Source organism: Curcuma longa, chromosome 18 (assembly GCF_044706935.1).
Source record: "Curcuma longa cultivar G26 ecotype Majalengka, Jawa Barat chromosome 18, ITB_CL_G26_1.1, whole genome shotgun sequence".
In the NCBI taxonomy this organism is placed as follows: domain Eukaryota; kingdom Viridiplantae; phylum Streptophyta; class Magnoliopsida; order Zingiberales; family Zingiberaceae; genus Curcuma; species Curcuma longa.
In genome coordinates this window covers 4082904-4110048 of record NC_133878.1, presented here as the reverse complement: position 1 = coordinate 4110048, position 27145 = coordinate 4082904, and the positions used below count along the sequence as shown (strand labels likewise).

General features: G+C 33.9%; 2 protein-coding genes and 1 pseudogene across 2 annotated transcripts in view; 2 read left to right on the top strand and 1 right to left on the bottom strand.

The window, feature by feature from the left end:
- The window catches only part of LOC141812104 (cullin-1-like), a 29732-nt gene extending 2807 nt beyond the window's left edge, over window positions 1-26925 (top strand). Inside the window, exons 3-19 of the mRNA XM_074700150.1 lie at window positions 8512-8697; window positions 8826-8873; window positions 8947-9150; window positions 9224-9301; window positions 9608-9697; window positions 9787-9867; window positions 9956-10018; window positions 11965-12000; window positions 12095-12181; window positions 12254-12403; window positions 12486-12541; window positions 12657-12777; window positions 12849-13010; window positions 16963-17106; window positions 17189-17407; window positions 17527-17694; window positions 26429-26925. Of these exons, the coding sequence (XP_074556251.1) occupies window positions 8512-8697; window positions 8826-8873; window positions 8947-9150; window positions 9224-9301; window positions 9608-9697; window positions 9787-9867; window positions 9956-10018; window positions 11965-12000; window positions 12095-12181; window positions 12254-12403; window positions 12486-12541; window positions 12657-12777; window positions 12849-13010; window positions 16963-17106; window positions 17189-17407; window positions 17527-17694; window positions 26429-26530 (1995 nt within the window). The 3' untranslated portion in view covers window positions 26531-26925. The remainder of the gene's footprint in view (window positions 1-8511; window positions 8698-8825; window positions 8874-8946; window positions 9151-9223; window positions 9302-9607; window positions 9698-9786; window positions 9868-9955; window positions 10019-11964; window positions 12001-12094; window positions 12182-12253; window positions 12404-12485; window positions 12542-12656; window positions 12778-12848; window positions 13011-16962; window positions 17107-17188; window positions 17408-17526; window positions 17695-26428) is intronic.
- LOC141812058 (uncharacterized) lies at window positions 1110-4307 on the top strand (annotated as a pseudogene).
- LOC141812285 (peptidyl-prolyl cis-trans isomerase-like) lies at window positions 6289-6630 on the bottom strand. The gene has a single exon (XM_074700332.1). It carries the CDS (start codon window positions 6628-6630, stop codon window positions 6289-6291), a length of 342 nt encoding a protein of 113 aa, XP_074556433.1.
- Window positions 26926-27145: the final 220 nt, after the last annotated feature.

The window sequence follows — 27145 nt, the reverse complement described above, 5'->3', positions numbered from 1 at the left end:
ACCGCGGGGCTTATGAGCAAAAGTGGAAGTACACACACATGCAAGGATTCGAAATTTACCGTTTCGTGCTGGGACCAGCACCGACACTCGACCGGCATAGCACGTGTGTTCACGCCTATATTGATTATATAAGTGTTATATTAAATTCTTATAAAATATATTATTTAATATATATAAATATATAAAGTATTATTTAATATATATAATTTTTAATTAATAATTAATTATATTATAAATGATAACTATATATATTATATAGATTAATAATTAATTAAATAAACTGTTAATTAATTAATATACTTATAATATATAAATTTATTTTTTATTAAAAAATAAAAATATTAAAAAAATAATTTAAATTCATATGTTAAAAAATTTTAATGAATTATTTGATCCCTTAAAAAATTTAATTAACTATATATTATTATTTAAATAATTTAATTAATGATATGTTAAAAAATTTTATGGTAAAAATTATTTAATGATGAATTGTGAATTGAATAAATAATTTAAATTTTTTTATTTATTAAATTATTTTTAAAAATATATAAATTTATATGTTTTGAATAAATTTAATTTTAAAATTATATTTAAATATATAAATAATAATTTTTATTATATATATTATATAAAATCTATAAATAGTAGATATATATTATATAAATTAATAAATAATTAATTAAACTGATAATTATTAATATAATTAAATTGTTATCTTAAGATAAAATTTTTATTATATAATTTAATAATTATTTTTAAAAACTTAAATATATAGGAAGATATTTTAATTATTTATTTTTTATTTTTAAAATATTTTTTATATTTTTTTATCATATCATTTTTTAATATTAATATTATTAATACTGTAATTATGAATTATTTAATTTTTTTGTCATTCTTAATTTTTTTACATATGTGATGACATCAAAACAAGAATATTATTAATACTATAATTATAAATATTTATTATGAATTATTTGATCTTTTTATTATTTTTATTTTTTTATAATGCAGGGGTAATGACACCAGAACAACAATCTTATGAGCCAGCTTGGTGACATGCATATCGATTAGAGAATCGATTTCATTGACAATGCTTGCATTGTGATATGATTGGACGCGACGGTGGGATCACATGCCTAAAACAACATCTTGCTGGTAGATATCCAGATGTTTCTAAATGTCCAAAAGTTTCTTAAGAAGTTCGTCGTGCAATGATAGAGGAACTTGATGAAAAAAAATGAAGTATAAACAACAACAACAACGTGAACTTTTAATAGCCGAAGTTCTAAAGAGCCAATCTATGATGACTTTGAAAGTTGTGATGAAGTTCCAAATGACGAAGAATTTTTAGCAGCTCTCTATGTCTCTCGAACTCAATATGAATATGAACAACATATGAGACATGGTGGTACTATAGTTGGCGTTGGTGGAAGTGGCCCAGTTGGTGCTAATGGATCTGGCTCAACTACTGCAGCAACATTGGGAAGAAGTGCAAGTGTTCGTATTAGTTCAACACAAGGTGGTATTGGTCGTTTTTTTCACTTCTATCGGACGAAGACGAGTAGTTACTGTTGTTGATATTGATCCACTAGTATTCCCAGACCAAGTTAGCAAACAAACTCGGATTGATGATGCATACACGGAAGAGAAGAAGAAATCAATCGGTAGAAGTATTGCTAACTTTTTTTATTTTAATCAAATTCCTCCTAATGCAGTAAACAACACATACTACCATAATATGGTGTCCAACATCTAGAAATCCGGTCTGAGTATTTAACCTCCGACTACATATGAAATTGCTAGTCCGTATTTAGATGAACAAGTGGAGGAGATTAAGACTTAGATTCTATCATATAAGAAGCAATGAAGTTTATATGAGATTACGTTGATGTACGATGGCTGGAAGGGACCTACACGGATGAGCATTATCAACTTTCTGATATACTGCAATAGAAAGGTCATATTTCATAAATCTATTGATGCAATTACAGATTATCATGATGCACCTTACATATATCGTTTGATCGATAATGTGGTTCAAGATATAGGTGCAGAACATATAGTGCAAGTGATTACAGATAATGGTGCCAACTTTAAGAGGGTTGGAGAGTTGTTGGAGCAAATGCATCAAATATTATTTTGGACATTATGTGCAACACACTGTATTGATTTGATGATGACAAATATCAATAAACTCGATATAGTGAAGAAGATAGTGAAAAAAGGTCAATCGCTAATAAAATTCCTCTATAATCATCATTGACTTCATGGATTAATGAGAAAATTTATTGATAGGGAGATTTTGCGACCAGGAGCGACTAGGTTTGCCACTCACTTTCTCCTGTTAAAATCATTGTTTCAGAAAAAAATGGATTGAAAGCCATGTTCATTTCTGAGGATTGGGAAGCCTCTCGATATTCTAACACGACCGAAGGTAAAGAAGTGCAAAAAATTATTATATCGGTTAGATTTTGGGACTATATTGTAGATATTCTTGTAGTAGTAGAACCCTTGTACGTTGTTTTGCGCAAAGTTGATATGGACAAGAAGCTACAAATGGGCAATATTTACCGTCTAATTTATGAAGCAAAAGAGGAAATTAAGAGGCGCCTACAATCACCAACCAAGTATCAACCTTATATTGATATAATCACTGCAAGATGAGACAATCAAATGAAAAAATATATTCATTTAGCAAATGCATATTTTTTAATAATAAACAATTTTTAATATTTGTTATTAATAGTTATATATGTTTAATTATTTTAGGTTATTATCTCAATCCGGCATATCAATACCGATAAAATTTTAGCACAAATGAAGATCTGTTAGCGGCCCTCAGAAATGTAATATTAAGACTACAAACAAATAGACAATTAGCTACTGAGGCTATTAATGAAAGTTGATTATTTCGAGAGGCATATGGTTCTTTTAGTGATTATTTTGCAGTGTCATGCAGATATAAAATGGATGCAGATAAAATAGTAAAAATCATTAGTAATTATTGTCAACAAATATAATATTATTTTAATTTTGTTCTTATTTATCTTACAACTGAGTGGTGGTTACAATTTGGAGGATCAACTCCAAATTTGAAAAAGATTGCAGTACGAATTCTTTCACAGACAACATTTTCAAGTGGTTGTGAAAGAAATTGGACAACTTTCTCCCTCATTCATACGAAAGTTCGAAATCGTCTTTCTTATTGTCGTTTGGAGATGATGGTCTATGTTCATTATAATATGCGTCTTCAACTAAGAGCAATAATAGAAGAGAAGGAAGAACAAGAGTTTAGTGATGTATACCCATTTGATATTGAATTTGTCCAAACTGAGGATGATCCAATGATGGATTGGTGGAGCGCTGTTGAAGCTGGGAATCTATTACTTGATGAAGCAGGAGACCCACCATGACCATCTGAATTTCTTACTCAACAGATTGAAAATATGCAAACTAGAGGAAATATTGATGAGGAAGAAGATGTTAATGAAGCTTTTGATCAAGATTTTTGATTTTCTGGATCTTGACCTAGACGTTCTCAAACATCCCAACGCCAGACTCAACTAAAGTCCGTAGATAAAGGCAAAGGTAAAGCTCCTGCAACTTTTACTAAAGAGAAAAGAAAAGTTAAAACTCCTACTTTTAAGCAAAGAGGTCAATAGAGAATTAGTGAAAATCCACTCGAGCAAGAACATGATGACAGTGATGAAACATCATCACCTTCTGACATTGTAGTTCGACAAGAAATTCGAAATGATGATAGTGATGTCGATAGCAGTGCAAGTATTCATGGAACTTATGTTCCCTCTACTCCAGCACCGGAGCCTTGGACATGTGAGCAAGATTACGCACATGCAACTCAAGATGATGATCACGGAGCTAGAACTATTATGACTCAGTATTGACGCCGATCTAAGGTTGACAAACAAAAGGAAGCTCATAATTATCAAGATATGAGGGAGAGTTTAGCTGAGATTGATTCTGATCGAAGTTCATCGTACTCTCGGCCTTCTTATTATAGTTCTGATGCATCTTATGGCGATCCATCATATCATAGTTCAAGGACGTATGTTTATCCTTATCCTGTGCCTGTACCCGTTCCAATTTCAGTGGTGCCAGTTCAAGTCCAACTTCCAGTGGTGAATCGAGACATGCTAATGGACATGTGGAGAAATCAATATCAATATTGCATGTTATGGGATGATTATTTAATCTGGGTGTTGGAGAACTATGGAGTTGATTTAAGCAGAATGTTGCAAGAACCAATGCTTCCATCTGATTCACGTTACTTCTTTTGGTATTAGTAATGTAACTTATTATGATGTATCAATTATTAATTTTAATTCGAGTTATTGATAGATCAATTTTCTTTCAAGAAAGATATATTTATTTATTTTTGTTTAACAATATTAAGATGGTCAATAATTGAGAACTTATATCAAATTCAATATACAATTTATTTTTAAATTATACACAATAAACATAGTTATCTAATAATTACTATATATATATAAATAAAAAAGTACAGAAATTGTATTGACACGATACGATACGGTACCGAAACAGTATCGTTCCGGTTTGGGATCGAAACCTCGGCACGGGTCGAGATTTTAAACCTTGTACACATGAGGAAGTTCATATTCACACATGTGGGATTAGCTTGGAGTGTTCACATCCCAACGATATCCATACCATCCCAATGCCAACAGTAGCCGTCAACAGGGTGCCTGTGATGTGAAGGAAGTTAGTACTTTCTTCTATAACCTTGAAAGATTTTTCGATTTCAAGGGTGTATAGGATGATGCTTTGAGTATCAATGGTGCACTTATTTACTCATAGGATGTTGTGTTGTGTTGCTACTTTGGTTAAAAAGTGTTCACTCAATAGGTATTTGGGAGTACTTCAAGAAGAAACTCAAGAAGCAATGCAATCCAATCGACATTGAGGAGGAGGCATGTGATCATTTACATCGGATGAAAAAAATGGGTAGCGTTAGAGACCATGTCAAGGATATTTCTCTATTTGTGTTAGAGATTGATGGCATGATTGATAAAGATTCTCTTTTTTACTTCATGGATGGGTTAACGGATTAGACATGTGTAGTGTTGGAGAGACAAGGTGTGTTGGATATAGAAGTTGCTATCACCGAGGCTGAGTCATTCATTGATTGCTCTTCCCAATCAGACGAAAAGAAGACCAGGTATAAACAAAGTGGGGATAAAAGAGTGGATATAAGGACTGTAAGGCTAATGATGGTAACAAGTTGGACATGCCAAAGACAAGTAACTTTGATGCACCCAACACTAACATGAAAAAAGCAGTATCTATGACAAGAGGTCTCAAACTAGCATGAGATTGCTTTAAATACTTAATGTTCTAAAGGCCAAAGCCATAAATTTTTCGTAAACCAAGAAGGGTCTTATGTTCATAAACGAAACTGTTAATGGAAAAGAAGTTCAAGTCATGTTGGATATAAGAACAAGTCATAATTTCATTACCGAAGGTGAGGTTAAGCAATTGGGCGTTAATATTGCTAATAGTGGAGCTTCCCTTGAAGCTGTGAACCCGCCAGCTAAACCTATTATTGACATTGCCAAGTTGATTCTGGTTCAACTTGTATAATGAAGCGGAAGCCTAAACTTCTTTATTGTACTAATGGATGACTTCCAAATGATTCTACGGTTGGAGTTCTTCTACCAAGTGTATACATTTCCTCTATTAGCGACAACCTCTCGCCATACTTGCAAGAAATAAGGTATGTGCCATTCCAACAAAGTTTGTTGGTAAGGTTGAGTCCAAGGTGCTATCAACTCTACAATTCAAGTGGGAGTTAAAGTTAAATCCACACTACTTTCCCACTATCCAAGAATTGAATGAAGGGGAAATTCTCGTCAACTCCAAAGAGCTAGTATCGGAGATTATACAATCGATGCTTTAAGAATGCCACAAGAGCTTTTAAAGAAGCTTCCACCAAAGCATGAGGTAGGTTACCAAATTGAGTTGGAGCTAGGTACTGAGTCGTTATCTATGACACCCCATCACATGACACCTCTTGAGTTAAAGCATGCCACAAGAGTTTTTACGCTCTGTTTGGGAGGAGGTGAGGGAAAGGGAGGGAAAGGTAAGGAAGGGAAAAAAAAAATTTACTTCTGTTTGGGATGGGGTGAGGTAAGGAGGGGAAGGGGAAAGAAGGGGAAGGGTTCCCCCTTCCATGCCCATGAATAGCCATAATTTCTTACACCCCAAATCGGGGTGTAAGGAAGGGGAAGCAAGTTTATTCCAATTTTACCCAAACCGAAGGTGTTCCACGCGGAACCTAAAGTCACCGGCGCCATCGTCGCCATCAAGGTCGTCGGCGAACTTCTCGCCGTAGATGGACTCGCCGCCGGTGCCGTTGCCGGCGGTGAAGTCGCCGCCTTGGCACATGAACCCGGGGATCACGCGGTGGAATTTCGAACCCTTGTAGTGGAGCGGCTTCCCAGACCGCCCCACCCCTTTCTCGCCGGTGCACAGCTTACGGAAGTTCTCCACCGTCTTCGGCACCACGTCCGCATACAGCTCTATCACGATCCGCCCTGCAGGAGCTTCGCCGACGGACATGTCAAAGAACACACGAGGATTCGCCATCGTCGCCTCGTGGAGCAAATGCCAAAACCGTCGCTGTAAGATCGGTTCTCGCTTTGACAATTCGGGATGGGAGCGACGCCGAGATGTCGGAGAAGAAGAGCAAGGAGAAAGGATATTTTTGACTTTTATATTTTTAACTTTCAAATCCTTTCCTTTTAATCTTCCTTTCCTCCCAAACAAGGTTACTTTTCTTCTCTTCCCTTCCCTTTCCTTCCCCTCCCTTTCCCTTCCTTCCCCTTCCATTAATGAACCGTCCCTCACCCGATCCAAACAGAGCGTTAAAGAAGCTTCCACCAAAGCATGAGGTAGGTTACCAAATTGAGTTGGAGCTAGGTACTAAGTCATTGTCTATGACACCCTATTACATGACACCTCTTGAGTTAGCTGATTTATGGAAATATCTCCAAGATTTGCTAGTCTCAGGCTATATTTGCCTTTTTAAGGCTCCTTTTTTGGCGCTTTAGTCTCCTTTCAAAAGGAGTATGGATCTCTTTGCATGTGCATTGACTATTGAGTGCCTATATGGGATGACAATGTGTTGAGTACCTATATTTTTAGGTATTACCCAGACAAATAATAATGCACCATGCTTTGGATTATAAACATATACTCAAACTCGCATTGTACCTGCGAGTACTTAATTTAGATGGTTAGAATATAGGCAAACTTGAACTTAGCTTGGATATTATAATATTTTAAATAAACTTGAACACAACTTGGACCCTATTGTTAAGTATAATCAAGAACTCGAACCTGGTTTGGTACCCATGGATACCTGCTTGTCCGGGTACTTGTTGGCATGCCCTAATTAGTGGACATGCAAATATTGGGTATTTGTTGCCATACCCTAATTATTGCACATGCAATATTTTGATGACATATGCGACTAGTTTTAAAAATGCTATATGGTATGTTGATAAAAATGACTAATATATTTTCATTAAAATCTATTAATCAACTCATATAATTCATACTTCATATATAACAAGTATATGCTAATCATACAATGCAAAATACATGTAATATTAATGAAGCATGGATCATATACATAAGATTCATAATTAATATTTAACTCGTGTTATTTGTAAATTATTAAGGCTTGCAAAATATATGAAATATAACGGCTAATATTATTCAACAATGCAGCATGGATCATATACATAATTAAGATCCATATAATTAATATTTAAAGTGTTTATATTTGCAAAAGAATTAATGAGGCTTACAAGTTATTAACTACCAAATACAGTAAATTATTGTGTTAAGTAGGGGTGGCAACAAGTAAGGTACTCAATATTTTTATTATCTATACTCTACCTACTTGATGCGTCCAAGCCGATAGCTGTCTTACCACTTTCTACAAGCAGCAAACCTGAACCTGATCCCTCTTAAAACGTCATGATATCTCCAATATTCAAAATAATAACTAATTGGACTGCTAAAAATAACTAATTCCATCTTTCATAAACAAAATATCTCTGGTAACCATGTACCCAATTAAATCATCATCTCCAGCAGATTAAATCTTTTTAGAACATACATGATACACCTTCTGTATACAGAGATACCCATACAGTGGTATCTGGAAACACCCACCCCCTGTTATTCCTATTTTTAAGTTAGTTTTGGTCCTTCAGAGTTCTGCTCATCCTTGCATGTCTAATGGTCGCAACTCTTCAGTGAATTGAAACATATACAAGGTGGGGAAAGTATAACTAATGAGGAGGGATCAAGTGTCTGCAAATTGAATATGCACAATCATCTGTCTGTTCTTTCATTGAGATTTTGAAACTTCAATCTTTAAGGCTTCTTTTTGTTGTTCCTTGCCTGCACATAATGTTGGTTTGTCTTAAATTTGTTAAACAAATTCACTTCTTTCAGGTATTGCCTTCTTTGAGAGTGAAGCATGACGAATTTATGTTGAGGGAGCTAGTTAAGAGATGGCTAAATCATAAAGTAATGGTCAGGTGGCTTTCACGTTTCTTTCATTACCTTGACCGCTACTTTATCACAAGGAGGTCACTTCCTCCACTAAATGAAGTTGGGCTTACATGCTTCCGTGACCTGGTATAATGACATCCTTCTTTTGGTACATTCCTGCAGCGTTCAATGTCATTCTCTATGTTTCAAGAATTTTGCAGTAGGATAAATATGAGTCTGACCAAGCTGTTACTTTCTATTATCATTTTTTATAGGTCTATCAGGAAGTCAAGGGTAAAGTCAAAGATGCTGTCATCTCCTTGGTAAGTCTTACATTGGGTCTCAACATCAAATATTCAGCTTCTATCCACCCTATCATTATGCATTTATAATCAGATTGATCGAGAGCGTGAAGGGGAGCAAATTGATAGGGCTTTATTGAAGAATGTCTTGGACATTTTTGTTGAAATTGGATTGGGTAACATGGAGTGTTATGAAAATGACTTTGAAGCACATTTGCTTAAAGACACAGCCGCCTATTATTCTAGGAAAGCTTCAAACTGGATTCTAGAAGATTCATGCCCTGATTACATGTTAAAGGTACTGTATATCCATGAATATATTCACATATGATTTCTGTCAAAATGCTTAATGTTCTATGCGGCTTTTCTAGGCAGAGGAATGCTTAAAGCGTGAGAAGGACAGGGTTGCACATTACTTGCACTCTAGCAGTGAACAGAAATTGCTAGAGGTATGATTTGCCTTTTCATAAGTTATATATTTAGCAGAAGTTATTAGTGCCTTAAATGTGCTTCCCTTAAAGGTTGTGTTCATAATCTTAAACTTTGTTGAATTATACCAATCAGGTTCATTGGTTGTGAATATTTTTCTTTTATTTGATGCTTCGAGTACCAATTCTGAATGACACATGGTCTAGGACCACTCCTGGGGATCATGGATCCCTACCTTATTAATCTTGCAATGCTACTAATACTAATTAAGCTCTTGCTTCATTTTTTACTACCCCAGTGATATCACTCTTTTTCTTGTCTCCTAGAAAGTGCAACACGAACTATTATTTGTCTATGCTAGCCAACTTCTTGAAAAAGAACATTCCGGATGTCATGCATTACTTCGAGATGATAAGGTACTAGTATCCTAGTCGATGCCTGTTAAATGAGTTTCCCTTGTAAAATTTATTAGGATTTAACAACTATCATCTGAAATTCTTTATAGGTGGATGATCTCTCGCGAATGTACAGGCTCTTCTGTAGAATACAGCGCGGCCTAGATCCTGTTTCTCAAATATTTAAGCAGGTTTATCTCTGATATTTTAACTTTTCACTTTTGCGAGCATCAAGTTAAAAATAACCTAACTTTCTGGTTTCTAAATTTTTTCTTTCAGCATGTGACCATTGAGGGCACAGCTCTAGTTAAACAGGCAGAAGATGCTGCAAGTAACAAAAAGGTAGACTTGTTACTTTGTTTGTAGAAGCATATTGTTTTAAATCCCATCAATTACTAGGTTTAAGATTCCAGTAATTGAAAAAATGATTACAAAGTGTCTAAATTGACAATATAGAATTATAAGTGTGACAGACTTGTATATTTTTCAATGCTGTGATCTCAATCAAAATCAGATAATTCTTAGCCTAAACATTTTGCTCTTAACATTTTGCAACTTGTCTGCATTTCAGCAATCTTATAAGATGTAATAATATATGCATTAGACTAAACTAAAGAGTAATTCTGCAATGAACTAGGTTACTCATAAGTGTGGTTTAGACATGAATCCTTTTGTGGCATTAGAGCAACTTAGTGAACTAGGCAAGGGTTAAAATAGCTTTGTCGGAGGTTTGGCCTTTGATTGAAACCATAGAGTTTTAGTATTGTGCCATGCCGATTCAATTTTAGTACTCATTTACTTTCACTTGTATATAATTTAAAAAACTTCATTATGTTATAAACTATTACAAGAATTTCAATCACCTTGTCGTGAATCAATGGAACATCTGTTGTTCTAACATCCTTGCAAGATTAGGGATTTCCAAGGGCCAAATTAAGTAATTATCCTTGGATATGTGGTACTCTATATATGCCCATTAGCATGCCTCAAGTCACCATTGAGAAATGGAGTTCAACCGACACAATTGCAATTAGGTCACAACTGCAATCCAATTAGGTCTGACGATCATAGGGTAAGATACACATCTTTCTGTGCTTTAATATGATGAATTATCGTATGATGCATTAGAACTATAATAAAAGGCTAAAAGTACGAAGAACCATTATTAGACTCAATGCTAAATCATTTTGCCGACCACCTCTATATCAATGTTGGTAGTCACTCTCCATAACTATAGCACTGTAACCATCATCATCCTAGGTTGCATGGGTATATCCTTGCTCATATGCCCAAGGCTCAGGTGGTGGAGTCAAGGGAACGTAAGTTTCATTCCTAATGCATCTGCACTGTCATTGCATCCATCAGTAGTTGTATTGCTATCAACATTGCAAATTATAATTTCAAAATTTTCATCTGATTGCATCAATATCTGATTATTCTCAGCATGCTCTTTCTCATTGATTACATCAATTGAGTTTGACCCATTATCAATTGACCTCTTCTTTGTAGCTAGTTTCTATTAAATAGATTTGGAATATTTCTCTTTTTCTTTACTAGAGATTGCAATATTTTGTTGTTGTTGTGTTTGGGATTGAGATGTATGAAAACATCCAAGTTGATGATCCGATTCCTCCATGCCGCTGCGTCGATTTACATATAATATCTCTTCATCCCTTTCTCTGATTTATAGATTTATAGCTCCTATTCTTCTCTCGATGGATCCACATTAGGAATCAAATCTAATTTCTTTTGTTGCAATGCATGCTGTCTGAGAACATGTGTACTGGCCAAGAGCATGCATGACTGATCAAGAGTATACCTTGCAATGACATAGTCGGCATGTGTCCTTAGGTGGCAAAGAGTAATATATCTCGTGCTGATGAGTCTCATGTGCCAGTCTGAGTTCAGATCAAATTGAGAGCACACGTGTGCAACTCGTGTTGGCTGAGAGCACATGTGCTGATCAAGAGCACATATGATTAATCGAGAGAATAACCCATACTGCATGGCACTACAACAACACAGTCGGCACACGTGGTATTGATAATATAAGGTAATTTACCATTGCCAATGAGTCTCATGTGCCAGTGTGAGGTTGGAACGTAACTTTTGGGCCATGCTGTGCGACATTGCTCGGCTTTATTCCATTGAACTAAGAATCATTAGATTTTGGCTTGCTATATCTTGTGAAGTCTGCCCTCCCTGCACAACATATTTGATTAACTTTTCTGAACTTGTTTACTTGTTAGTAACAGCACCTGTAACAATCTTACACTGTAAATTTTCAGGCTGAGAAAAGGGATGTTGTTGGCCTCCAAGAGCAGGTACAGATTGGTCATTTCTTGTTTTACTTGTTTGGGAGCTAATTGATTAGTCATTATCTGAGTAATATATTCCTAACGTCCCTGGGGTTTGCAGGTTTTTGTTAGAAAAGTTATTGAACTACATGACAAATATTTGGCATACGTGAATGATTGCTTCCAGAATCACTCCCTTTTTCACAAGGTAATTATTATTATGGACAACTATTTGCAATGTATGTCTTATGATTTCTCTAAGTTTGCCTGTTTGGATTAGGCACTCAAAGAGGCTTTTGAGGTTTTCTGCAACAAGGGTGTTGCAGGCAGCTCAAGTGCTGAGCTATTAGCTACTTTTTGCGACAATATCCTTAAGAAAGGTGGAAGTGAAAAACTCAGTGATGAAGCAATTGAAGAGACTCTTGAGAAGGTGAATACCGTGGCTATGTATTTTGTATTCCTCTTTCCTAGGCTCTAGGGGTGGGATTCAACAATTTTCCTATGTTTTACAGGTTGTAAAGTTGCTTGCTTATATCAGCGACAAAGATCTGTTTGCTGAGTTCTATAGGTATATAGCCTTCTATTTGTGGGCTATTTGGTGACTTATATCAATTATGATATTACCTTTGTTTTCTTTCTGTTATTTTCAACCTTGGCTGAAGTCAAAAGTTGTAAATTCATAGGAAGAAGCTTGCTAGGAGGTTGCTCTTTGATAAAAGTGCTAATGATGACCATGAGAGGAGCATTTTGACAAAGCTAAAGCAGCAATGTGGAGGGCAGTTTACTTCAAAGATGGAGGGCATGGTCTGTATCAGCATGTTGATTTGCTTGGTTAGATATACAATGGTGGCCTGATTTTGTGGGTTTGGTTTCAGGTCACTGATCTTACCCTTGCAAGGGAAAACCAGTCTAGCTTTGAGGACTATCTCAACAGTAATCTTCATGCTAATCCAGGGATAGATCTTACTGTTACTGTTCTAACGACTGGATTCTGGCCAAGTTACAAATCATTTGATCTGAACCTTCCTGTTGAGATGGTTAGTTGACTCATGTTTCATTTGTCTCCCCTTAATGTTAATTTACTAGTATCAGTCTTAAAATGTCAATATGAATCTAATTCAGTATAAAAAAGAAATGGATTAAACAAGCAATTATCTTTATTTTTTACAACAAGAACTTCTGAATGTACTTAATGACTCTCATATCATAGCATCTCAGAGGATATTATCTTAGTTAATTGAACATTTGTTAGTATGATTAGTGATTAGCCTAAATTTAATATGGTTTCCGCCATAATTTTAACTCATCAGTTACGCTAATACTTCATTTGTTCTTATTCTCTGCACATAATTTTTCACCCCATCGTTTATTTTCTTTTGTTCTTGTACTTAATACTACTAATAACTATTAAATAATATCCTATTGCTAATATGAGAGATTAATATAATCAATAAATAATATTTGATGATTTGGTTATAATTATTAATAAACTGTCCATGTGAATCTGGAGCTTCAGAGAAAAAATATTAAGAATTGTGTTAGGGCTTTACAAGCTTTGGAATTGACTTCCATAGAGTTCTATGGAAAGATAAGTCTTTTTTGTCAACATCAAACACTCATGATGCAAATTATTATATTATATTTTTCCATTTAATAACATATTAGGTTATTGATAGGAAATAATAAATCATAATACTATTAATACATTATAATTAAATAACAATTTAGTATGATTAATTCATATTTAAAAATCTTCAATAATTACCTAAACTTTTTGTTAATACATCTTAATTTATACTTAATATCTAACTTACCTCAATTATCTCATTATGTTCATACATTATTATAGGAAAATAAGATCTTTTTGTTGTCGATCCCAAATTCTTAATGATGATTTATTAACATATATTTTATCATAAAATAACATATCAGACATTCAATAGATATAATAAATGATAATAATGTCAATACATTAAAATTAAATAAAAATTTAGTATGATTAATAAGCAGTTATATTTATAAAATTGTTAATGCCTCTTTAATATATATCTATCTCATTTCCATAAACTTAATGCCTAAATTACCTCCTAAATTTTATTTAAACCTTTATACATTATTAACCTACTATATGCCAATACTTGATAGTTGAGTTATACTCAAAATATCCCTCTTCTCCACCTTCCTAAATGAGTTTGCCTCAAATTTAACAAAATTTCGCCTTCTTGTTGGTCTGCGGTCGAGCCTCTTACTATTGCCTCTACCTCTAACACGCTCTATCATCTGAAGAATTCTTTTGTTGATTGTGTTACTAATCTTCTTGATTAATGAGATTCATTGAATTGGATATGAGGGATTTCTCACAAATTTTTAGTGATATTCTGGCAGTGCTATGAGATGTCTGATTGCTTCACAAATTTCTCATCAACATCTATCAATACTGAGTTGGGTTAGCTGTTGGGGGTGTAAACTAGCCAAGCCAAGCTTAAATGTGCTCAAGCTTGTTTATTTTTCTTATCAAGCTTCTTCATGCTTGTTTATTAAAAATTTTATCAAGCTCAAATAACAAAATTGTTGCCTTTATAATTTAGGTAAAACTTTGATCTAATACGTGAAACATATATTATTTACTTATTTTTTGACATATTATGAACAATTTAAGATTGTAAAATTTTATAAATTATAATGTTTTATATATTTGAATAAAAAAATCAAGAAATAAATTTATACTTAAATTTTATGTAAGTTAATAATAAATTTATTCATAAATTGTTTATGAGTTTTATTTGTAAATGTTAACAAACCAAGCTTACTATAGTTCAAGTTTGTTTGTATTATATATTCCTTTACTATTGAACGAACATCACTGTACTTTATTGAATCAATTACCAAGTTTGTTTATGAATACCTGGTTCATTTAAGATCCTAGTCAGCTGATTGGCTGATTGTTGTAAGGATGTGGTTTTTATTTTTATTTTTTAATGCACCTGACTTGATGGACCTACTGCCTTGTCTCACTTATGCTCTTGGCCCTGTTTAACGTACCTGCAAGATTTGTCTATGCATATGTTCATTCTCTGCATCATAAAAGACAATGCAAGCTATCTTATGTATGTTGTACTATTGTTAGATAAGATGCCTCTCAGTGGTGATGGATGTTCTTGGGGATCCCCTAAAAAAATGCCTCTTCTCTCATCTGATCTTTTTGTCTTCTCATGCTTTTGGTTTTGCTTCTTCCCATCCACTATATTTCTCACTTTCTGTTTGAGCATATTTGATTCCTGGCAACTTATTTCAAACACTTCTGATCCTGTCTTTGATCTAGATTAGTATCAGTGGTATCCGTGAACATCAGAATAAGATAATTGCTATTAGCTTAACTTCTTTTGCTGTTTGGAAATTATTCAAGGTACAGTAGATCCCATCTCTCTAATTGAAGTTGATAATGAAGATACTGATACACCAACATGGCTTGGAAAAGCTAGAGTTATTGACATCAAGTCAAAGTCTTGTCCAGCTTTTTTTTTTTCAGAGAGGATCTGATTACAAAGCAAGGTTTGAAATTTTGAGCCATATCACGCGATACGGCTGAAATTTCTCGTTCCGTTGACGCACCGGCACCGACACATCACCGGCACTAGCGATTCCGGGCGGGAGACGTCGCGTGGCCACGGTGACGCCTTTGGAGGTGTCGCGCAGCCACGGCGATGCCTTCGGAGGCGTCGCGCGGCCTCGGCGACGCCACCGGAGGCGCCACCCGGGCCCGATGACACCATCGGAGGCGTCGCGCGAGCCTGACAACTGCGGCGCGAGCGCGAGCGCAACACTGCAGTCGCGACTCGACTTGCGATTTTTTTCTTCGATTTTTAACTTAGGGTTTAATTGAGATTTAATAATCAATTCCTAGTTATGGTTGGGGATAATTTAAATAGGCTTTATTAAAACCTATAAAATTATCTTATTATTTTTTAAAAAATATTTTATTTTTATTTTTAAATATTTAGATTAAATTTTTTATTTTAATTAATATATTTTTATATTTTAAAAATACCGAAACTATACCGACACAGTACGATACGGTACCGAAACTGTATCGTTCCGGTCCGGGACCGAAACCTCGGCATGGCTCAATATTTTAAATCTTGTTACAAAGTATAACTATCGTACTTGAACAGATAAATATAGGTCAATTTGCATAATCTAATACTACTCAAATAATAGTGGAACCCGAAAATCACTACACTTACCCAGACCCTTTAAGTTCTTAGTCCTATTGGGTGACTAGTCACATCAAATTTTGCTAGTGTTGATCCTCACATATGGACACTATCTAATGGATGCAGTCTAACCAGTTCAGTTAAATGCCTTATGTGGGTACTTTGACCAGAACTTAATACCAATATATTTTGAAAGTTTAATGATGCATTGGAAATTTTGTTAGCTTGTGAAATCCTCTTCTTTTGGGTATCTGATTGGCCCTGTGTTGGATCTCATCCTTTGTGTTATGGATGTTCTCATCTTGTTTCTTAACTAATATGTTTTATTTTTGAAAAACAAATATCATGAACCTGCCTTAGTACATATTGGTGGGAAAATGGTATTATTGCCAAATTCCTTCCTCTTTCATTTGCTCACTTACATTTTTGTTTCCTGATTGCAATTTCTTCAATCATGTTAAACACCATTTTTTCTACCAAGAGATGAAAATTAAGAACAAAGAAGGAACATAGAAACCTTCATCCTTGTTCTCATTGGCTTTATTCTAATCCAAAACAAACATATTGCAGTGCATTACTACAATTATTTCTTTTGGCTTTACTAAGTTCAATTCAAATAAATGGTTAGGACAATGAGGAAAGATGTGGGTAACATAAAGGCGATAATGCAAATTTATGGAGTTCATGTACAAATTCAAAGATTTGTTATGTAAAGAAAGTTCTTTGTGAGTTTATTCCTTGTGCACTAGGAACTGATTTTAATATCTAATTTCAGGTTAAGTGTGTGGAGGTCTTCAGGGAATTTTATCAGACAAAAACTAAACATAGAAAGCTTACTTGGATATATTCATTGGGGACCTGTAATATCAATGGGAAATTTGAACTCAAAACCATTGAACTTATTGTAACAACATATCAGGTATCTATTTAACCCTCAATATTTGTTGTTTAGAATAATCTTGGATATTAACTGTAAGCATTCTTGTGAGTTGTGTGTACAGGCGGCTGCTCTTCTTTTGTTCAATGCCTCTGATAGATTGAGCTATTCAGAGATCATGACTCAGCTTAACTTGACAGATGATGATGTAATCAGATTGCTCCACTCCCTTTCTTGTGCCAAGTATAAAATTCTTAATAAGGAGCCAAGTACCAAAACCATTTCTTCAACTGATGTGTTTGAGTTTAATTCCAAATTCACTGACAAAATGAGAAGGATCAAGGTCTGTGCATAAATTTGGAAGACTTATTGTTTTTCTTTTTTTTTTTCTACTCATGATTGCTTCGTCCATCTATTTAATCACTCATTTATTTGGATTCATTGGCTTGTCATCAACTTCAGATACCTCTCCCTCCTGTGGATGAGAAGAAGAAAGTAATAGAAGATGTTGATAAGGATAGAAGATATGCCATTGATGCTTCCATCGTGCGCATTATGAAAAGCAGGAAAGTTTTGGGTCATCAACAGTTGGTGATGGAGTGTGTTGAGCAACTTGGTCGTATGTTCAAGGTACTGGGTTTCTCTCTCATTTTTTGCTTCATAGTGAATAATATGCATACTGTTGATACACATGAAGCAATATGCCCACAGTTACTATACACTTCATGTTTCTACCACATGGTTTACAAAATTAATTGATTATGATCAGCCAAGTTGGAACTGTTACAATTTCACATCCCATTTTATCTAGAATATAGGTTATAATAAATACAAAATTCATTGAATTTGCTTTTGCTGATAATTTTAAACTTGAACCAGCAAAAAATTCAGGTAAAGCACGTAGGAGAATCAGATGGTTTGGTCTAATTTTGGTACACATCTGCTGTGTGTGTGTACAACAAAATAGAGGGGATGAGATGCATAAGATATGGGAAAAGAGGTTTTATTGGCCCATGCATTCATTGATATTATTGCGTCTTCATCTTCATATCTATGGTTATTATGGTATCTGCATAAACTAGTTAGGAAAGTTTAATATTGACCTTATTGGATCTGTTGGGTTACTCAGATCAAAATTGGAAAAGAATAATTTTAAAGTAAGAAAATAGAAAAACATAACTATTTTTTTATCAATGCATCATACAATAGAAAAGGAATTTTAATAATTAAAAAACATGACAGATTTTTTTAAATGATAATTTCTGTCATTTTCAGCAGTCTTCTAAATAATCAAATTTGACTCTAATATTTAATATGGTAAAATGTCTATTTATTAATAAATACAATCTATTTATTTCCACATATTATTTATAATTATGTTGTGTAATATGGTGTGAACTATTTTTGGAATTTATGAGAAATTCTATACATTATCTTTAACAATCCTGCCCTTCATGTTCTTGGATGGGATATGTTATTACTACATTTTTATTATTGTTTTTGTAAAATAATATGGAATCATATTTTATTACAAGAGATAAACCCCTATTTATATACTAATATAGGGACCTATTATAGGAGAATTATTCTATAAAAAAATATTTATCCTTAACAGAATATTTATCCCTAAATATTCTAACACTCCTTAAGCTGGAGAATATAAATCATATGTACCCAGTTTGTTACATATGTAGTCAATTCGAGGACCTCTCAGTGACTTGGTGAATATATCTACTAGTTGATCCTGTGAGTTAACAAAACTAGTAGATATTTCACCAGATATGACTTTTTCTCTGACAAAGTGACAGTCGACTTCAATATGCTTTGTCCTCATGAAAAGCTGAATTCAAAGCGATATGCATGGCGGCTTGATTGTCACATATAAGTGACATTTGTGTAACCTCTCCAAATCTTAGCTCTTGAAAAGATCGCTAGGAAGAAATCGAAGCGAAGAAAGGAAGCGAATCTCAGGACCGGAGTTGGATATCGCGTCTCCAGGCAGAGCGTTTCCGATCACCTTGCCTTTGAAGGAGGCGACCGATGCACACCCAGGAAGAAATCGCGAACCAGGGAAAGCTTGAAACTGCGGTGCTCGGGAATAGCCACTACGCTCGGTTTCCTGGGTGAAGACGATTGCAAAGCTGCTGATATGTGTCGCGACGAGGAAGACGCGTGATGCGACGAGGAAGGCGTTGCTGTGTCGTGACGAGGAGAAACACCGCGATTCGATGAGGAAGGCGTTGCTGCGTCGCGACGAGGAAGACGCGCGACGCGACGAGCTACCGCGTCGCGACGAGGAGAGAGAAACACTGCAATTCGAGAGAAAAATTAAGCCGGCCGAATCCTAATTTTCTGGCTCTGATACCATGTAAAATAATATACAATCATATTTTATTATAAGAGATAAACACTTATTTATACACGAATATAAGGACCTATTCTAGGAGAATTATTCTATATAAAAAAAATATTTATCCATAACAGAATATTTATTCCTAAATATTCTAACAGTTTTTATTATTTTTATATTTTCAATTTTATTCGTATGTCAACTCATGATTTTTATTAGTCTAACTGTTTTATTAGGTGGTGAAGCTCATTTGTTTATAATTATTTTTATCAATTTAACATTTATGCATTTCTTATGGAATTATAATGTTTTAAAATTTTCAATGCATTGCAAATATACTTTAAAATAATGGAACTTAGTTTATCTGGATTTTTTTGGGTAAATAAAGGTAATTATATGCTACATTTCATTTTTTTTAATTTTAAATGTCTTTGTGTCAGGTATGACATAATTTTCTATCAAAATTTTAGTACATCTTAATACTGAAGATTGTACTAAATATTTATAGGCTGATGAGAGCGACTACAGATATTTTTAATATTGTTTTGAAGTTTTTCTTGTTTGTTATGTTATGGCTGAAAATAGTTGATTAGCTAAATAATGGCTGAGAAGCTCGGACATGCTATTTAAAGGGTAATTTTTTGAATATAATATGTGATTACAGCTGTCAAACTTTTTTTTTACCGAATCCATCTTTAGTTTTAGCACATGCCCGTCTTTCTTTATTTCTTTTTATTCCTCAAATTTTATACTTCAGCTCCATGCCATGGAGTTAGTGAAGTGTTGAAGATGATGACTATTTGTTGTTTCCTCACCATTAAAGCACTGCTTTCATTATATATGTTCTTTTATACAACGACCATCTCTTCTACCTCTTTCTATTTAGTTTTTTGAAGTATCTAGAATCATCAACAGATAATAATACCAAGATGACATCATTCATATGGTGAATCATATTCCACTGTAGAGACTTTCAGTATCCCTTCTACATCTCATATTATGGTGGCGTCATTCAGTCAGCAAAAGTTGCTAATCATTTGACTGGAGCCATCTAATATCCTCTCATTTCAATCATATTCTCTGCTGTCTACTTTTATATTATATCCAATGCATTCTGGCAAACTTCTAAGCCAATTCTATCTGAGAAATTAGGCAAATCGGATTGGTCTTGGCCAATCCCGATCCAATTCGGTTGAAAAGTATGGATTGAACAATTAGTTGCACTTTAGAGCAAAAGGGTGTATGACTGGTGTAAGGAGATTAACAAGAATTTTAAAAGAAGCTAAGCTTTGGCTTTCATGTAGATGTATTTGCTGTACAAAGAAGAAAAGGTGGTGGGTCATTCTAAGGTAAGACACGAAAGAAAATATCTAATATTCTAGTTAGTAAACTATAAAACTGAGAAATATATAGATAGATAAAATAACACCTAGAATATGAATTGTTAGAGTTAATAAATGGTTATTTATATGGTATGGGTAGTAAAGGATGTTTATGCTTTGGGCATTATGAATAATAGTTTTTTTATGCCTTCCAACTTGGTATTAATCCTTTCTAATCCTAGGGTTTTCTTCTTCAACCCCCTCAGGGAGGTTTTGGATTTAATATGACGATGCTACCTTTCCTTGATCCATCATGAAGATTCCCAAACCCTTTTCTCTGTCCTCATGTGCCCCTGTTAATTCCTAGCTCGCATCTCACACTTCGTTAAGTCTTCAACTTCTCTTTGCCATTGCAAATCACATGAAAGCCTACCTGCTTCCGTGTTGTCTTCATACAGGCCACTCTTACGTTCTTTTGCATGAAGTCACCACTTGTTCTTCACTAATCTCATGTCTGTCGTTGGTGCCATAGCATCATCTATTTTGCCCCACCCTCTAATCTTCCGCTGCAAGGCTCATCATCTCTCCTAGATATTGGAGGCCACAGATTTGCACGTTGCCCTTGTCTACTAATCAAGTAAAGGAGACCCTCTCTTTTGCCACTGCTGATACCTTTGGTTACCACAACAGCCACTCTTGTTTACATCAAGAGGCCAAAATTTTCTGTTACTCCCTTGGCTATCTGTTCTCGCTTAGGTCCTTTATTTGAAACTACACTCAATGCCAACCCAATTCATTCTGTGGACAGGTATACCTGTTTTTAAGTTATGAATACCAAATCTTTTACCACTTACCTCTGGTGTTTGTGCTGACACCTGGAGGTAACTATATCTGGCTCTTTAAATGGCCTGCTTATACTCTGCCCTGTCCTTGTGCAGACAGTTCTGTGCTCCATGGCACAACCAAGAACCTAATCAAGGTCATCATCCTAGAAGCCTCCAAAGCAAGCAGTTCCCCTTGTTAAGTTTTCTTTGCCTCTATTATGCTTGCATGCCCACATTAATTGAAGCAACATGATAGTACTATGATTTGGATCTCATCAAGAAGAAATTGACAATACTTCTTTTGATAGGTTGTATAACATCAAATATAGTTCGTTTTCCTTAACTCTTTCAAAGTGAAATACCATAGATTTTGAAGTTTGTGAATGTGGAGGCAAATTTTTAATGGTTGCAGAGAGAAATAGAGATTAGAGCTCTACCATTGCAAGGTTTTATATTCTAGAGATTGAAAGACTAAATTTGGTATTACTCTCATGGATGAGAAGATATAAAAAAGAATTGGATCTCTAGTTGATATTATTTGTTGAATTTTAGACATATTAGGATCATAGTTTTAAAAGGCAGTTGTCTAGTTGGTATCACTGAGGCACCACTCCGCCTAGTGGCTAGGCAACTCTTTTAAAAGTAGTGTAGGAAGATTGCCTTGGCTACTGAAGAGGTCCACCTAGGCATTCTTGATAGTTCTAAGCAAAAAATAATTTATATAGTTCCAATGCCAATCTCAAGTCCAAATGGAAAAAGGTTGAGAGTTGCACATTAGGTTGTCAGTCAGTGTGCACTTTCAGGTAAATATTTAATGAATGAATAAAGGGCAGTCCGGTGCATGAAGCTCCTGCCAATGCGGGATTTCGGAGAAAGGTTGTTTTCAAAATTGTTTTGTAAGAGGCTATTTTTAAAACTCAAACTCGTGACCTCCATGTCATATGACAACAACTTTACTGTTGCGCTAAGACTCCGCTTCATTCAATGAATGAATCTATCAAACTATTGTGTTAATGCTAGGTTCTTCCCTAGAAGGAACGCGTTGTATGGTCCGACTGTAACGTCTTGGCAAGGGCCGCTACATCTCCATGAGAACTTGGGCCTAATGTTAAGTATGCAAGAATTCTCACACCATAGTTTGATTAAGAACAAATATTATAAGAAAATTAATTGTCTAAGATTTGGAATATAGAATTTAGAAACGGTCACTAGTAAAGTCATGGAGGTAGTAGATACAATGATTGGAAGAAGAATTAATATTCTTTGTGTACAAGAGACAAAATGGATAGAAGAGAAGACAAAGATGATAGAAAATTTGGATTTTAAGTTATGATACATAGGAAGGAGTAAAATAAGAAATAGAGTAGTATTGTTGTAAATAATTTGCTAAAGGATGAAGTAGGAGTAGTTATAAAGGGGAATAGTATTATAACTATCAAGATAGTGATGACGAAAGAAACTATTAATGTAATTAGTATATATGCACCTCAAGTAGAATTAGATGAAAATACTAAATCTAGATTTTGAGACGACCTAGACGAGTACTACAAAATATTCCGCCAACTGAAATGATTTTAATAGGAGGCGATTTAAATGGACATGTCACAGTGAAAAATGAGGTGTATGATAAGGTGCATGAGGGGTTATGAGTTTGGACCAAGAAATGAAAAAAAGAAAACTATATTAAATTTTGCGATAACATATGATCTTATACTAGAAAATATATTTTTGTAAGAAAAGAGAAGAATACTTGGTTACGTTCAAAAGTGCGAATAATACATAAATTGATTTTCTTTTGGTTAGAAAAAAAGATAGAAAGATTTGTAAAAATTGTAAGGTCATCCTTGCAGAAAGCTTAATTACTCAACATAGGTTGTTAGTATTGGATATGCACTTTAAGCATAATATCAATAGAAGGCAAATGTACACGACTCCTAAAATTAAATGGTGGAAGTTAAAGGATAATAAACAAAACATATTTAAGAAGAGAATAAAAGAACAAATATTAAGAGAAATACACGACGACTTGAATACGACATTGGATAAAATGATATTAAAGTTGAAAATAATAACCAAGAGTATACTCAATGAGTTAACGAGACGTGCATCGCTAAGTAAAGAATCCTAGTGGTAGAATGAGAAAGTACAAGAGAGTGAAGGAAAAATAAACAACTTATAAGGTATTATATATTTGTAAGAACGAGGAAAACTTAAAAAAAATATACAGTAGTTAAGAAAAATACTAAGAAAGCAGCGATTGAAATAAAAAATGGAATCTATAAATGTTTATATCGAAAATTGGATACAAAAGAAGGGGAAAGGGATATTCACAAAATAACTAAAGAGACAGAGGAAGACGAGATCTTATTCAAATAAAATATATTAAAAATGAATGCAATAGGATACTATTAAATGATGAAGAAATAAAAGAGCAATGAAATAGGTATTTTCATCAACATTTTAATGAATGTTTAGTTGAACAACTTAAGTAATTTAAGTATGTCAAATGAGTATAAAAATTTAAAATTTTAGAGTAGAATTTAAACTTTAGAAGTAGAACAAATTTTAAATGAGATGCAAAATAGAAAAGTAGTTGGACTTGATGATATTCCGATAGATGTACGAAAGTACCTAGGATAATAAGATATTGAATGACTTACAAAGTTATTCAACTTGATATTGAAAATGAAAAAAATATTTGATCAATGGAATGCAAGTACTCTAGTTACCTTGTGTAAGAATAAAGAAGACGTACAAAATTGTTTAAACTATAGAAGTATTAAATTACTGAGCCATATTATGAAATTTTGGGAAAAAGTAATTGAAAAAAGGCTAAGAAAGGTGACTATGATGACCGAAAGTCAATTTTAGATTTGTACCTGGAAGGTCGACAATAAAGACTATACATCTTTTTAGATAATTAATTGAAAAGTATCCGGAAGCAAGACTTACACATTGTATTCGTCAATCTAGAAAAAGCTTATTATAGAGTCCTAAGGGAAATTATATGAATTATAAAAAAGAGAGGTGTTAGCATAACTAAGACTGTAAACAAACCAAGTCGAGCCAAGTTTTATGGTGTTCAAGCTTGTTTAATAAGGTAGCCAAATCGAGCTTAAAATGAATCAAGCTTTTGTAATGATTGTTCAAACTTGACTTGGTTTATTTTTTATGAGCAAGCTTGGCTTGAGTTTGATTCGTTTAGATGTTATCGAGTTTTTAATTCAAGCTTATTTGATTGTTTGAAACTTTTACATTTTAAACTTGTTTGGTTGGTTATTGAGCTTGATAATATAAATTTATTTATTCATTTAAAATTTTTTTTATTTAGCATGCCGATAAGAGTTTTATTAATGAACATGTTTTATAAATATTTTTCACGAATATTATTTACAAATGTTGTTCACGAACGCTGTTCACGAATATTATTTACGAATGCTATTCACGGACGTTGTTCACGAACATTAACGAGCGTAACATATATGTGCTCAAGCTTATTTATTTACTTTAACAAGTAGTTTAAGCTTGTTTATTTAATTGATCTTGTGTGTATTGAATGAATATAAATAAACTCTTACCAAGCTTGTTCACGAACGTTCAGTTTATTTACAGCCTTAAGCATAATGTATATTGAACTAATTAAGGATATGTGCGAGGATGTAATAATAAAGTGAAAATTTCAGACGGATTAACTGAAATATTTTCCATAAGAGGGTTTTAAGGATTAACTCTAAGTCCCTCTCATTTTTACACTAATTATGGACGAGCTCACTGAACACATCCAAGATACGGTATCTAGGTGCTTGTTGTTTGCATATGATATTATTTTGGCAGATGAGACACGTGAAGCAGTAAATGCTAAACTTAAATCTTAGTGGGCAATGCTAGAAGTGAAAGGTTTTAAGTTCAATAGAGTAAAAACAGAATATATGGAATTTAAGTTTAATAATATTAGGCGTAATGATATAATTATTAAGAAGAGATGACGAGTTTTAAATATTTAGGATATTTTTACAAAAAGATGGAGAGATGTTTTACATAAAATACGAGTAGTATGATGGAAATGGAGGAGAGCGGATGTTCTTTGTGATCTTAAAGTGCCTTTAAGACTAAAAGGAAAGTTTTACAAAACGATAATTAGACATGCTATATTATATGGAGTTGAATATTGGACTATAATTCATGCATATGAGCAGAAGATGAGAGTTGTAAAGATGAGGATGTTAAGATAGATGTGTGGACATACAAGGATGAACAAGATAAAAAATGAAAATATTAGAAAGTCGGAGTTGTATCTATTTAGTAAAAATTTTGAGAGACATATTTAAGATGATATAGATATACACAGACGACCAATAGATGCTCCAATTGGGCGATGTAAAATTATGACAAATGTGCACATCAAACAAGGAAGATAAAAAGACTTGATTAGTAATAATAAAACAAGGTGAAATTTATTTAAATATGAATGATGATATTGTAGGAGATAAAATGCAATGATATAGAATGATCCATATAACCGACTCCATCTAGTGAGATAAGATTTGGTTGTTATTGTCGTATAAGTTGTTGCCCCATCTAGTGGGATAAGACTTGGTTGTTATTATCGTATAAGTTGTTGCCTCATTTGACATTAGTTATCTTTATTTAATATTAGCGTGATACCAATTATGTTTTGCAATTGATTTAGTTTGGTTGTGTCCCATTTTGTTGCATATTTGCGTCTGTTGAAATGACAAACTGTTTCAGCCAGCATATATTTCTACTCTCTGAATTTCACTGGTATTATGTCTAAATATACATATTAAAAAAATGCATATCTTTAGTATTGATCATTATTTAGTGGTGCTCACTTACTACTCTTGCAGCCTGACTTCAAAGCAATAAAGAAGCGGATAGAAGATCTGATCACTAGGGATTACTTGGAGCGAGACAAGGACAATCCAAATCTTTTCAGATATTTAGCCTGATTGATCTGCAATCTCGATAGGACTCCCTTGTCAAACACAATCCGAGTGACAGCATGCAATGACCCTATCCCTTTACGTAGTCAGTGCTGATTGATGACATTTTGTAAAGATTCTGGGAGCATCTTGTACATTCATCTTGGAATCAGGTTTAAGAAACTGCTCCAATATGCACTGAAGTGAGGCATTGTGGCACTAAGAAATTGTGTTCTTAAGATGGTAATGGGGTTAAATAGTTTAATCAAATATTTCTGGCATTATAATTGTCCTTATTTTCTGCCTTTTATTACCATTTGGTTCTATTTTACTTGTGATATATCGGCGTTCTGTCTTCTAAGTAAACAGGGTTATTTGTATCTCGTGAAAAATGTCTGCCCTATTTTGGTGCTTGGGTTTTATGTATCCGTTCGGTTGATTTCAGCTGGCTAAACGCGTAGACTTGTTTTAGTTGATGCTTTAAATTCTGGACTTCATGATCTATGGTTTCTGGAAGATATTGTTGCCACTTAATAAAATGATATTTTATTCGATTGCAATCAGCATTCTTAGGCAGCTGTTGAGTGCCTGCCTAAGGTGTATCCTACTCCTGTGTTATGTTGGCTAAATCTATAGTTAAAG

Bases quoted from the DNA above. Each gene is read 5' to 3' on its own strand.
- LOC141812285 (XM_074700332.1), bottom strand. From the start codon at position 6,630: ATGGCGAATCCTCGTGTGTTCTTTGACATGTCCGTCGGCGAAGCTCCT.